The sequence below is a fragment of the Chaetura pelagica genome, unplaced genomic scaffold, assembly GCF_000747805.2.
Source record: "Chaetura pelagica isolate M959 unplaced genomic scaffold, ChaPel_1.0 scaffold159, whole genome shotgun sequence".
NCBI lineage: Eukaryota > Metazoa > Chordata > Aves > Apodiformes > Apodidae > Chaetura > Chaetura pelagica.
In genome coordinates this window covers 5,459,798-5,471,840 of record NW_009954555.1, presented here as the reverse complement: position 1 = coordinate 5,471,840, position 12,043 = coordinate 5,459,798, and the positions used below count along the sequence as shown (strand labels likewise).

Here is a 12,043-nt window from a genome sequence, read left to right as displayed (position 1 = left end):
AGCTGCGTCTGCACCAGCCCGGGATCCCTCAGCTCATCTCTGGGGGGGGGGATGTGGCCGTGATGCCCACACCCCAGTGGAGGGGGGGCTGGACCTCCCCTGGCCCACGGGTGCATCCCCCCCGGGTCAGTTCTCATCAGCTGAGCAGTTGCTGAAAAGCAGCTTTGCAGGTTAGAAGTATTTTTTCTTTTTTTCTCCTTTTTTTTTTGGGGGGGTGTGGGTTTGCACCGAACTGGTGTGACCAGGGGAGGGAGGGGACCCTTCCCCTCGGACGCAGGTTGCAGAGCAGCATGTGGAGAGTCCTCATGTCTGCTCACCCGGGTGAGGAGCTGTGGGCCAAGCTGGCTTCTCCTCCGGCCCTGGACCAGGAGGCTGCAGGAGCAGGTCCAGGTGCCACCTGCCCCAGGGGGCTCTGATGGCTTTGGGGCCCCAGCTGGGGGGGCTGGAGGAGCCATGCTGAGGGCTGTGTCATCCAACCACACCAGGTGGATACCCTGAGGACTGGGGACCCTGCACAGAGGAGTGAGGAGCTGCCAGAGATCCCCGGTAGCGCCGGACACAGAGACTCACGGGGGTGTTAACTGAGAGGACAGCGAGTTACGCAATTAGTAAATACAAACGCTGACTCGGACACGCAGCTCAGGCATCTGGTACAAGTTCTGGCCATACCAAACGTTTCCTCTGAGAGCTCACAGATGGTCGGGGAGTTAGTTCAGAAAACGGCCCCAAACCAGGCTAAGGTTACACACTGGCCCCAGCTACCCCCGCAACACCCTGCGATTGTCCCCGGCAGCTGCAGCTCCAGAGCGGGGCTGTCGGAGCTGCCAGGGGAGGCGGCAGCCCCTGCCAACTGCCTGGGGGTAAAACGGGATCCGGGCAGGAGCTTTTCCCGGCCAAACACCGACCTGGGGATTTAGAGGGCTCCCTGTGGTTCAAACCGTTTGAGGTTAGGCTTCGTCTCCCCTTCTCCTCATCACCCTGCGGGAGCTGCTGCCTCGGCATCGTCACCGGGAGACTCTGCCCACCCCGGGACCGGCCGCAGGGAGGGCTGATGCTCCCTGCAAGCTCGGATACTCCTCGCAGCCCCTCTACCCTTTTTCATGCCCTTCTATGCCTGACCTGGCCTGTTTCATTCCAGGGTTTCCATAACACAACTGCCCCCGGTCCTGACTCCCTTATTTAGCCTCCTGCCTTGAAGATCATCAGGGGTAAAAAGTAAGACCAGAGTTTGATTTCAACCCCACTCAGCTGCAGTGGAGGGTTCCTGCTGGCTCAGGGGGCTCTGGGCTCTTTTGCTGAGCACCTCAGCCCGTTTTTCTGTTAGGTGGAAAATCTACCTGAGGTCTGGTCTGAGGATCTTTTAGCCCCTTTGTTTCTGATGGTCTGGAAGAACCAATTGAGACTATTGTGGTTGCTGCCAATGACTGAGCTACTGCTAAATCCAAAGGACCAGAGGCAGAAACCCTGGGGATGGTACAGTCTGGTGCACAGTTTCCCCTTGGCAACAATTTTGTGTTTGCTTTTCAGATCAACAGCTGGTAGAAACAAGTGGTAAGAACAGATCTTCCCAAAGCATTTACCTCTATGGATAGGTTCTGCAGGTGGTAAATATTCTGTAACCCTTGTGAGGTGAAATAGTCGATGCAGTTTGGACACCCCAAGCCTGTTAAAAAACTGCAGAAAAAATTTGGAAAATAAAGTGGCATTAACTTCTCACAAATATAAACTGTGCTTGCAACCATCCCTGTCGTGGCACTTGGGACTGGGTTCATTCCTAAAACTACTTTCTTTTTTTTTTTTTCCTTTTTTTTCCCCCCTGATTTTCAGAGGTTTCAGCTGAGTAACTTCCTCAGAACAGCCTGAGGGAGCTTGAGCTGCTGGGGTGGAGCTCATGCCTTGCTCAGGGCAGCCCCTGGGGCTGGGCTGCTCTGCACTGGGCTGCAGCTCTGCCCCTCCAGTGCCACCACCTGCCCAGCCTGCCTGCCTTCCCTCGGCTGTCTGTCCAGACATCTGTGGCCTTTTTAAAGACTGACATGTTTAAGAAGTGGCTGCAGACCTGCTAGTGCATTCCTGGTGGAAATAAACCACATGGACCAATCCCCAGGCTTTGCTGGTAAGGAAGGGAATGGGAGAAGTTCAAAAAGCTGAGTGCTGGATTGACATGCAGATGCATTTAATTTGAATTAAGCAAGGCTGGATTACCCAGGCAGGGGTATGAGAGGGCAAAGAAGTTTCTAACAGGCAGGTAGCTGGGGTTTGATTTCTGAGATGAGAAGCATGACCTATGTGATTTTGTGAGCAATGATTTCTCAGCTGGGACCAGTGGCCAGTTGACCAGTTGCTAGACAGATCTGAAGGTTAGAGTGAGGGACAACAGCAGGAAACATGAGAGGACAAGACAGACAGGGCACCGGATGCCTTCCCTACCTGACGAGGCTGGGATCAGGGTTGTAGGGTGGCGGGGGGGTGCAGTGGGATCCCGAGACCATGGACTGGGAGGAGTGGCCCCCGTTCATTTCCCCGTTGGGCTGCATGGGGTGGCTGTTCAGCATGCCAGCTCCTGGCAGCACAGGGCCATGTCAATGCAACAAATAGATCCATTTAGACATCCCTGGTACCCACCCGCAGCCTCTGTGGGGAGCTGGGGGTCTGATGGGCAGGGGGAGCCCCGAGTGCTGCCCACCTGCTGTGCTGCCCTTACCCATGGCCCCCAGGCCGGGGGTGGAGCTGGAGCTGTGCTGTGCTGGCTGCCCCACCAGCTGGTTGACAGAAGGCAGCTTGTTGATTCCTCCACCGTGGACTTTATTCATGGGGGACAGGACAGGGCCGTAGGAGGATGGTGTTTGCAGTTGGCTCCTGCTCGGGGAAAGCCAAGGGTGGGGTCAGCCTGCAGGGGGTGGGATGGAGCCCCCCACCCTGTCCTCGACCCCCCCACACTGCCCCGGCTGGTCAGACTTTCTTGCTGAAATCCCTGGATGGTGGGATCAGCATCAGCAAACTGCTGTGCCCCAGCCTCGGGCTCCGGGGGGTGCCTGGTACTCACTGCCTCTGCAGGAGCTGCTGCTGCTGCTGCCGGTAGGAGTCAACCAGCTGCTGCGGGACCAGCTCCACCAGCTCCAGGCTCTCCTTTATCTTCATCAGGATCTCAAAGTTCTCCCGGCCTCGCACCTGCAGGAGGGAACAAGCCCAGGGCTTCGCTTCATTCCCGTCCCACTTGGCCACCTTCCTCACGGCCCCTTCTTGCTCTCCCAACACACAAGGTCAGTGTCACCGTGGCCAGGGGGGTCCTTAGACACATTCCCAGGTGCTTTTGCTGCTGTTCTTTAGCTCCCTGCTCAGTCCCCGTGCCTGCTGCCCCCCGGGAGACTTTGCAGCCCCGTCCTGCCCATCCCCGCGTCCCCAGGCTGTTCCTGGCAGAGCGGGCGATGCCCCCAGCGCAGCTCCCCAGCACTTACGGGCACATAGTACAGCTCCTCCTCCCCGTGCCTCCGCTTCTTAACCCCGCTGCCCAGCGCTGGGATGCCCTGCGGGCTCTGCTTGAAGGCTGGAAAGGAGAGAGGGAAGTGTTGCTGTCCCTGGGGAGGGAGGGACAGAGCCGGGCAGGGGGCTCGCTGCCCACCCGCCTGCTGCCACTGAGCTTCTCCCTTTATTAGCCATAATAATGAAAACCAAATCCATCTGGACATGAAACCCTGCGCTGACAGCTCTGCGGGGAGAAGGGGATGATGCTATTGATGAGGCTCCAGCTGAGGCAGGGAAGGGCTCGGTGCCCGGTGCGGGGGGAGCCCAGACCCTGGAGCGCCCTGGGCTTGGGTGGGATGGGGAAGGAGCTGAGGCAGAAGCACGGCATGGCTTGGATCAGTGAGGGGGTGCAGGTGCTGGGCAGAGCCCCCAGCCCCCCTGCCCCAGCCAGGGCACTCACTGCGCTTGTTGCCGTTGCTGTTTTTAGCCGCGCTCTCGTTCAGGGCCTGTTGCTCCCGGTAATGATCTTCATCGGCTTTCCGGTCCCTGCCGGGACAGGCACAGATCCGGCCCTCGAACGATCTCCTTCCTAGGACTTGGCCACTGGGGGGAGAGAGAAATTGGTGACCTTGTTTCTGCTTGGGAAGCACGTCGTGCAACGCGTGCTGATCCAGCTCAGAAACCAGACCAGCGAAGGGGCTTTGCCATCTCTCCGGATGAACGGAGGGCTCAGGAAGCAATCCAGCCCCCGAGGCTGCAGGAGCCCTCAGCAGCAGCTTCCTGAGGAAGAGGAGCTGCTGGGGCAGAGGAAGGCTCTGGCTTCAGGGGGAGAAGCCAACGCTGGGCTGGGTCCCCAGTCCCTCTGTCCCAGCCCTTTTCCCAGCCGGCAGAGAAGAGCCTTTCCCCTGCTATGGGCCAGGGCTGGGGGGGCTGCCTTGTCCCCCTCCCCTGGGGATGCTCCCTGTGGTGAGGGGACTCCTTCCCCAGAGTCCCCAGCCCTCCCACAGTGAGGAGAGACACCTGTCCCTGCTCCCACAGCCACTCACTCTCTTGTCTCCAGGGTGATGATGATGAGGATGGGCCTCCTGTTCATTCCTCCCACGCAGCTGCTGTTGCACATGAAGTTGTACAGGATGGTGGTGAACTCGGTCCCCACCTGCCCGGGAGGGGAGAGCAGGTGCTGAGCAGGGAGTGATGGGGGGAGACAGGCTGGGACCCTCAGGGAGGGATGGGGGGGGGCAGGCTGGGGGCCCTCGGGGGGGGGGGGGGGGGGCGGGGGGTGGGGGGAGACAGGCTGGGACCCTCGGGGAGTGATGGGGGGAGACAGGCTGGGACCCTCGGGGAGTGATGGGGGGAGGCAGTCTAGGATGTTCCCCTGGGAGCATTTGGGAAAGGTGGTGTGGGGGAAATCCCAGCTGGGAAAAGGGGTCTGCAGAAGAACTGTGGAGTCCCTGGGGTGCCCCTGGAGTGGATTGGAGGGGATTTCCCTTTGCACCCCACTTCTCAGGAGCAGGATGCTCAAGGATGCTTCACAGGGCTGGGAGCTGCAGATGCCCAAACACAGCAGCAGGGAGCAACCAGGGGGTGGCCTTAAACGTGCCAGGCCAAGCAGGACTCGTGCTCAGGACACGAGTGTGCCCCCTGCCAAGGAACCCTGTCACCAGAGGGTTCACTCCTGGCACTGGCAGAACTACTGCAGCCTGGAGAGAGGTAAGCACTGGTCCTGCCCCAGGTACCTGCGGGGGCTCGTAGGGCACCATCACGCTCTGCCTCCCTGTCACCGGGTCATCCACGTACTGCGAGAGGTTGTTTCCTTCCACCCGGATGAGGTGGCTGGCTGGGGCAGACTGCCCTGCAAGGCAAACCCCTGCGTTAGAGGACCTGGCTGTCCAGGATGCTGCCCTGCACCCCGGGCTGCAGGGAGGTGTGACCCCCCCGGGCACAGGGGGAGCAGCTCTCACCGTCGTTGAAGTCGCGGCCGAGCTCGTGGTTGGGGCAGCGCTTCACCACCTCGGTGACGTGCTCTGCCTTCTTGTAGACTGGCATGGCCCGGATGATGGTGCCCGGGGGTGGAGGGCTGGACACTTTGATCTGGATGGGGCATGTCTTTGCAATCTGACAGTAGAGCTTCTTCAGCAGGGGGGAGTACTGGAAAAGACAGAGGTGCCCGTGGGGCCTGAGGGGGCGGCGGGTGCTCCCCTGCTGCGCTGTGAGCTCCGTTCCTGCCCTGAGACAGGCCCTTCTGGTCCCTCACTCCTCTCATCCACCCACCCACTGCTTTCTCAGCACTCCAAGGAAAACGTGAGCACGGCAGTAAAGCAGCAAATTAAAATAATGACTTGTTATAAAACCAATGACTGCCTGTGGCGTCGCAGCCAACCACGGAGACTGCGCCAGCCTGGAGCTGCTCCCTGTCCTGGCTGAAGGTCACTGTGGGGACAGGTAGAGCTGCCTCTGGTTGCTGTCCCTGCCACACACTGGGAATGTGCAACAGCACTGGGACAGTCGTGATCCATCACGGAGCTGCCACGGAGCCTGGACATCACTTGTCAGTAGCAAATGGTTCATGACCACTCAAGTATTCCTTGTGTGGGCACAACGGGATTTGCTCAGACACGAGTGAGAGGCAAACCCCTCTGGTGAGGAGCAGAGGGGGAAGCTCCTGGTGGCTCTGAAAATGGGAAGGGAATGGCAGTGTGCCTGCTCACAGCCCAGGGAACCAGCCCTGGCTGAGGGTCCAGGCTCAGAGCAGCGCCCGGCGCAGGGAGGCAGGAGGAGGCTGGAGCTGCCAGCAGAGGGTGGGGAAGGCAGAGCCTGTCCTTCACCTTCCCGTAAACGCCTGTCTGGGCTCCCAGGTGTGGGGATGTGCAATTGCCTTCCACCTCACCAGTGCCATGCTGCTTTCCATCTCCCAAGGAATGTGTTTGCTACACAAGAGCCCACCCCTGCGCTCAGAGAGGAGCCGGTCCCTGCATGGCAGGGCATGTTCCTGCTCCAAGTATTTTATCTCATCCCCACAACACAATGCCTAGTGCCAAAAAAATACCACCGTGCAGAGTGTTTGTGGGGATGTTAAAGCTTGTCCTGGGCCATCCAGTACAGGTGTGCAGAGCCCAGTGGGGCTCCCTCCACCACTGCCCTGCCCCTCGGAGCTCTGAGTCAGGGCTGCCCAGGGCAGGGTCAGAGGGGCTTTGCAGAAGGCCATGGAGGGGCTGGCAGGGAGGGCTCAGCCCTCTGCTTCCCACCACTGTGAGCCCAGTCCAGTGCACCCCTGCATCTGGAGGGTTTGTAAGAGGGATCTGTGCTTCCCAACCCCACTGCCCCTGCTGCAGGAGTGGACTCAGCTGGGGCTGGATGGGCTCCACCACCCCAGGAACTGCTAAAGAGGCAAATGAGAGAAACCATTTCCAGGTGGCATTTCTAGGGAAGTTCAGGGAAGATATAAAGGGAGGAGGCTCCTGCCCAGGCAAACTGCAGCAGCTCTTGTGGTGTGAGGATGTGTTGGACTGTGAGGATGTTGGTTGGCTGGCAGCAGGTATGAGCTCCTGGGGGCAAAGCCTGCTCTGTGTTGGGGAGTGCAGGAGGGTGCTGGGGTCATTAGAGGGCCTGACTGGGAGGGGGAACATAGGGCTGAATTAGGCAGCAAGAGTTAATCCTCAGTACTTGAGGTGTGTGACTTTACCCAGAGAGAGAGAGAGAGAAGAGGCTTAGAAACATCACCTTCCACTGAGACCCTCAGATTTTCCACTGGTAGCTGGTGATGCTGAGTAGACCTTGACTCTATGGCCAAGTTAGCTTCCCAGTGTGATTGTGCACATCCAGCAGGGATTGTGCTGGAGCTGGGAGCACAGGCTCCTCTTGGAACCAGTTGCTCCCTGCTGCCCAGCTGGAGGAGGAAGCTCTTGTGTGGCTGTGGCCCATGTAACCTGCTCACCTGCAGTGCAGGGGGGGGTTTAACACCCTTGTTTTGAGGAGGCAACACAGCAAAACAAGGGTTATTTGGAGGGGTGCTCTTCCTTGCCAGGTGTTAAAATCCTGACAACTCCTGTCAAGGGATCCTTTCATGTAGACATTCCCGGGCAGTCCTCAACATGCCTGGGAAATATAACTGCTCTGGAAGAGTAGAGGTGCATTATGGCAAGTTCTTTGGTAACAAATTCTCTCATTATACCATGTTATGACATGGATAAATCTCTGTTAAATAGCAGAGCGATTGCCCTGCAGGGAGAGAAGCTGCTGCTCAACACAGACATGTCTCCACTGATAACCTTATCATGTCCTAACAGCTCCAGCATTGCCTTCAAAGGTCCTTCCACAATAACAAACTATTAAGGATCTCTGTGCTCGTAACTCTGGGCATGAAATGTCAGGGCTGTGCCCTGTGCAGCCGCTCTCCCTGCAGACACCCTGGCTGTGGCCACCAGGTGAGTGGTGTTCTCAGGAGCCCAGGAGGATCTGCAGCCCCAGCTGTGTTTTCAGCCAAGAAGATCCCTTGGTAATGTCCACAGGGGATGCAAAATGCTCTTCTAGCTCTGATACCAAGAGGCCTCTGCTCCTGGGTGGTTATCTGTGTTCGCTAATGACCTGCCACCTGTGCATCTCTGCAGGGCTGTGCTCCTGGTCTGGTTCACAGGAGCTGCAGGTGAGGGACACCCCCCCTGGGCACAGAGCATCATGTTGCCCACAAGTGTGGGCAAGGGGAGCCCTGGAGATCAGAATGCTGCTGTCTGATCACTCAGACTGGTGCAGCACCTTTCTGCTGGGTTCTCTTCTTTTGCCATGGCCATGTTTCTGCAGTCTGTGCCTCAGGCTGTTCACTCCTGTCCTTCCTGTTCTACAGCATCTGGACAGGCTGACCTCTTGAGAGCAGCCAGATGTGGCAGCTGGGTCACAGCCAAAGCTGATGTCACTCCTGATGCCACCAACTTGCTGCTGCTCTCAGGCATGGGAACATGTCAGGACACCGGGATGCTTTCCCAGCACTGGTGCATCTCAGACCTCAGCCCTGAAACTTCCTTCACACCTACAGAAGAACTTGGGTATGTTCTGCCCTTGGGCACCTCCTGCCTTTATTTTGGGTTCTTGCTCTGCCCTGTGGCCTGTCTGTCTGCTCCCCCAGGTACAGAGTGACCAAGGCCAGCTCAGTAACTCTGATCACAGAAACAAATGGAGTGTGTTTGTTACTGCTTGTGTGCAAAGCACAGCAGGTTCACGTGTTGGTGTGGCTTGTGGGTGCTGGTAGGGTATGAGCAGCAGCAAGAGCACCAAGCAGTCTGCCTGGTGCTCAGATAACCTTGCAGAACATCCCTTCCTCTTTTTTTTCTGCAATCATGCAGCTTTCAATGTCAGCCCTCATCTGCTGGGGTGAAAGTACAGGACCACTGTCCCTTCCCTGCTACCATCATCTGTCCTGCAGTGCAAGTCCAGAGCTCTAGGAATACTTGGAAAAGCCAAATCATTTGAGAAAACCCCCAGGCCCTGCTCTGGAGGAGGTCACTGCTCTGCTCAGACCCAAAGCTACTTCTCCTGCACAAGAAGCCAGAGTGGGGAGACGTGTTTTTCCCCGTGGATGCTGACAGCCCTGCATGAAAAATAACCTGAATCTTCTGCGCAGAAAGACCTGCCAGCAAAGTCCATCTCCCCAGCAGCCCTCCCTGGGCAGCAGAACCGCTAGGAGGATGTGTCCTGACAGATTCCGAGCTGATAAAATCTTATTTATCTTCAACTGTTGACACCGAAGCGTCTAGACTTGCCTGCTTTGGGAGGGCTGCAGCCAAGTCCTCCTCTCTCTCATGAAGGAAATGATTTGCTCAACAATTACTTTTTCCACAAATCCTCCCCCCTCCTCCCGACCAGCCTCCTCCTCCTCCTCTACATTCCAGTCTCCTCATTAGCTCTACTCAGGACGTGCCCAGGTCTGCAGTCAATGGATCCCAATAAAGCCACTAGCCTGGCAAGAGAAAGAGAAGAAAAGTGCTGCCTCCGGCTGCTAATTTCCTTGTGCTCCCCAGCAAGCAGCTGCGGAGCTGCATCCTGGGACAGGTTTGGGCAGATCACAGCAGAGAGGTGATAATAATGTGTCTGTCATCTTACCCAGACATGTAGCATCTTGCAAACCGCAAATACCGTTAACCGGCCCGGCCGAATCTGTTACGACAGATCCTGGAGGAGACACTGACTCCACAGCTCTCTCTCTCTTTTTTTTTTTCCTTTCTAATTTTTTTAATAACCACTTTTTAATCACCAGCCTATATAGCTTCTCACTGAGCTGGAAATTCCTGCCAGCACTACTTTGTTGCTCGTTTACTATGAGCTGGGTTTGAATGATGTCCAGTGATCACCGGTGCCCCGGGGGTGAGGGAGCAGCTGGGCTGGGCAGCAGAGATGCTGCCCCAGGGGTGGCTGAGAGGGACCCCCAACATCCCCATCCCTGTGTCTGCAGTCCCCCCACCCTGGTGGTGATGGCCAGGGCACTGCCAGCCCTGCCCAGGATGGGGGGGTCACCTGGACATCAGTGGCTACAGGGGACACTCTCCTGCAGCTCCCCTGGCCCCCCGGGCACTGGGCCCTGGGTGATGTCTGGAGGCCACAGCAGGCACAGTGCAGGGAGCTGTGTGTGCTCCAGCCTGCATCCTTCTATCTTTATTATCGTGCCGTTACTGCTAATTAAAATCCCTTGGTTCACCCCCAAAGGAGTCCTCTCCCTTCCTTCCCTGGTGTGCATATCCTTACAGTAACTGCCAGCCCATCTCTGAGTCACAGCCCTGGCACACTCGGGGCTGCTTTCACCTTTCCTACTGAGTCTGACTCCTGCTTCCTGGCTGGGCACTCAGCTCCCCTGACCAAGCCAGTGCTGGAGCTCCCTCTCCTCCAGAACAGAAGCTGGAAGTCCAGCAAGGCAGAGATTTCCTGCAGCATCCTCTAGGCTGGACATGGGGAGCAAGCTGGGAGAGGAGGGAAGGGGATTGGGAATCACTGCTGGAAATGAAATGCAAAAACCAGAGCAGCAAGACCTGGATGCAGGGGAGCCCATCACCCCTGGCAGGCTGTGCTGAGCAGGGGGAGCTGCCCCAGGGGCTGTGCTGCCTGTGGCCCTGCCTGGTAAGACCCTCTGTGCCCAGTGGTGTGCCAGCAGGTCTGAGTCCACTCCCAAAGGACTTGGCTGGAGCAGCCAAGGCAGATGCAGGCTCCAGACCTGGGATGTAGCCCCAGGCTCCCCAGGACTCTGCTGGAGCCGCTTGAGATCACTGCTGTGCCAGAGCACAGGTACTCCCTGTTTATTGTCTCCATTCCTCCAGTGGGTCCCTCAGTCCCCACTTTCCCTGTGTGTTTCAGATTCCGACATAAAAGAGCTGGCCGGAGCAACCTCACTTCCCTCAGGTGTCCTCTCCAGGCTCTCCTGCAGGAGAACCTTCCCTTCCCACAGGAGCACCCATTGCCAGTAAGTTGTTCCCTTGACCTGTGCATACCATACACCTTTGAGATAGTGGAGCTGATAGTGGGATCGTGTTGGAACATTGCACACCAAATTCCTTTGCCTTTTTTTCTTAATTCCATTGTGTCTGGAGCTCCTGGAGCCTCATCCACACCCTGTGAAACCTGATGGAAAGCCTCCAGTGGGCTGGTTTCAATGGGCTTTGGAGCAGGCTGGTGCTGAGGTTGCTTTCCTATTCCTGGCATGCCAAAATACCCAGGCTCTTCTGCCCAGCTACTTGGATAAAAACAAAGATGTTTGTGGCTCAGAGGTAGAGCTTACCAAGCTGTGTGTTTCCCCTGCTCATCTCCAGGCTGCTGTTGGGCAGGTACCTCCCTAAGACATGGCAAGGTGCTGGGGAAGGTTTGAAGAGGTGGTTTATTCTCTGTAGATGTTCTTGAAGGTATTTCCCTCTTTACCACTGCCTCTACCCCAGAGAGCCTCAGAAGGTGACCAGCAAGGGAGAGCCTACCTCCTGCCACACTAATTATTCCCATCCTCCTCATTCAATTAACATCAGACCAACCATTTTGGCTCTCCTGCTGCCCACGCTCCAGCTGCAAGATCTACAGAGGAGCTGGAACCAGTTCAGCGTGGCTGTGTCCCAGTGCTGGAGTGCTGGGACATGGACAGGTTTGCTGTGGGCTTTGAACCCCTCCAGCCTTTCCATCACGGGCTCTTTGCACCCCAAAGCAGCAGACCAGACCCTGGATGTGGTCTGGAACCCCCTGCCTGGGTTAGGGGGACTCCCTGCCTGCTTAGCTGGGGGGTTTGTCCATCTCCCCCCAGCTCCAGGGGCTCTGTGTGAGCCTGGGCAGCTGCCCCACACCAGGGCTTGAGCCCCCGTGCCCTTTTGCAGCCAGACCCCGGGAGGCCAAAGGCCCCATTAACGCCTCCAGGGCAGCGCTGGGAGCGCAGGGAGGCAGGGACCTGCCACAAACCCGACTTGAGAAAAATACTAATTATCTATCAGTTACCAGCTGGCTGGTGTGACGAGGGGCTGCCTGTGAGCAGGGAGCTGGGATGGCTGGTGGCTGCAGCATGCACGGGCAGCTCCGGGCACGGCGGGGGCCGGGGGGGCCCCGGGCGGGCGGCGGGGGGCCGGCC

General features: G+C 57.7%; 1 protein-coding gene across 1 annotated transcript in view; it reads right to left on the bottom strand.

Annotated features, from left to right (window-relative positions):
* Positions 1-758: 758 nt before the first annotated feature.
* TP73 (tumor protein p73) overlaps positions 759-12,043 on the bottom strand; it is a 35,313-nt gene continuing 24,028 nt past the window's right edge. The window contains exons 5-14 of the mRNA XM_010005289.1: positions 5,424-5,610; positions 5,199-5,314; positions 4,509-4,618; positions 3,923-4,065; positions 3,456-3,544; positions 3,044-3,168; positions 2,702-2,856; positions 2,428-2,560; positions 1,581-1,674; positions 759-854 (exon numbers count right to left, since the gene is read on the bottom strand). Of these exons, the coding sequence (XP_010003591.1) occupies positions 759-854; positions 1,581-1,674; positions 2,428-2,560; positions 2,702-2,856; positions 3,044-3,168; positions 3,456-3,544; positions 3,923-4,065; positions 4,509-4,618; positions 5,199-5,314; positions 5,424-5,610 (1,248 nt within the window). The remainder of the gene's footprint in view (positions 855-1,580; positions 1,675-2,427; positions 2,561-2,701; positions 2,857-3,043; positions 3,169-3,455; positions 3,545-3,922; positions 4,066-4,508; positions 4,619-5,198; positions 5,315-5,423; positions 5,611-12,043) is intronic.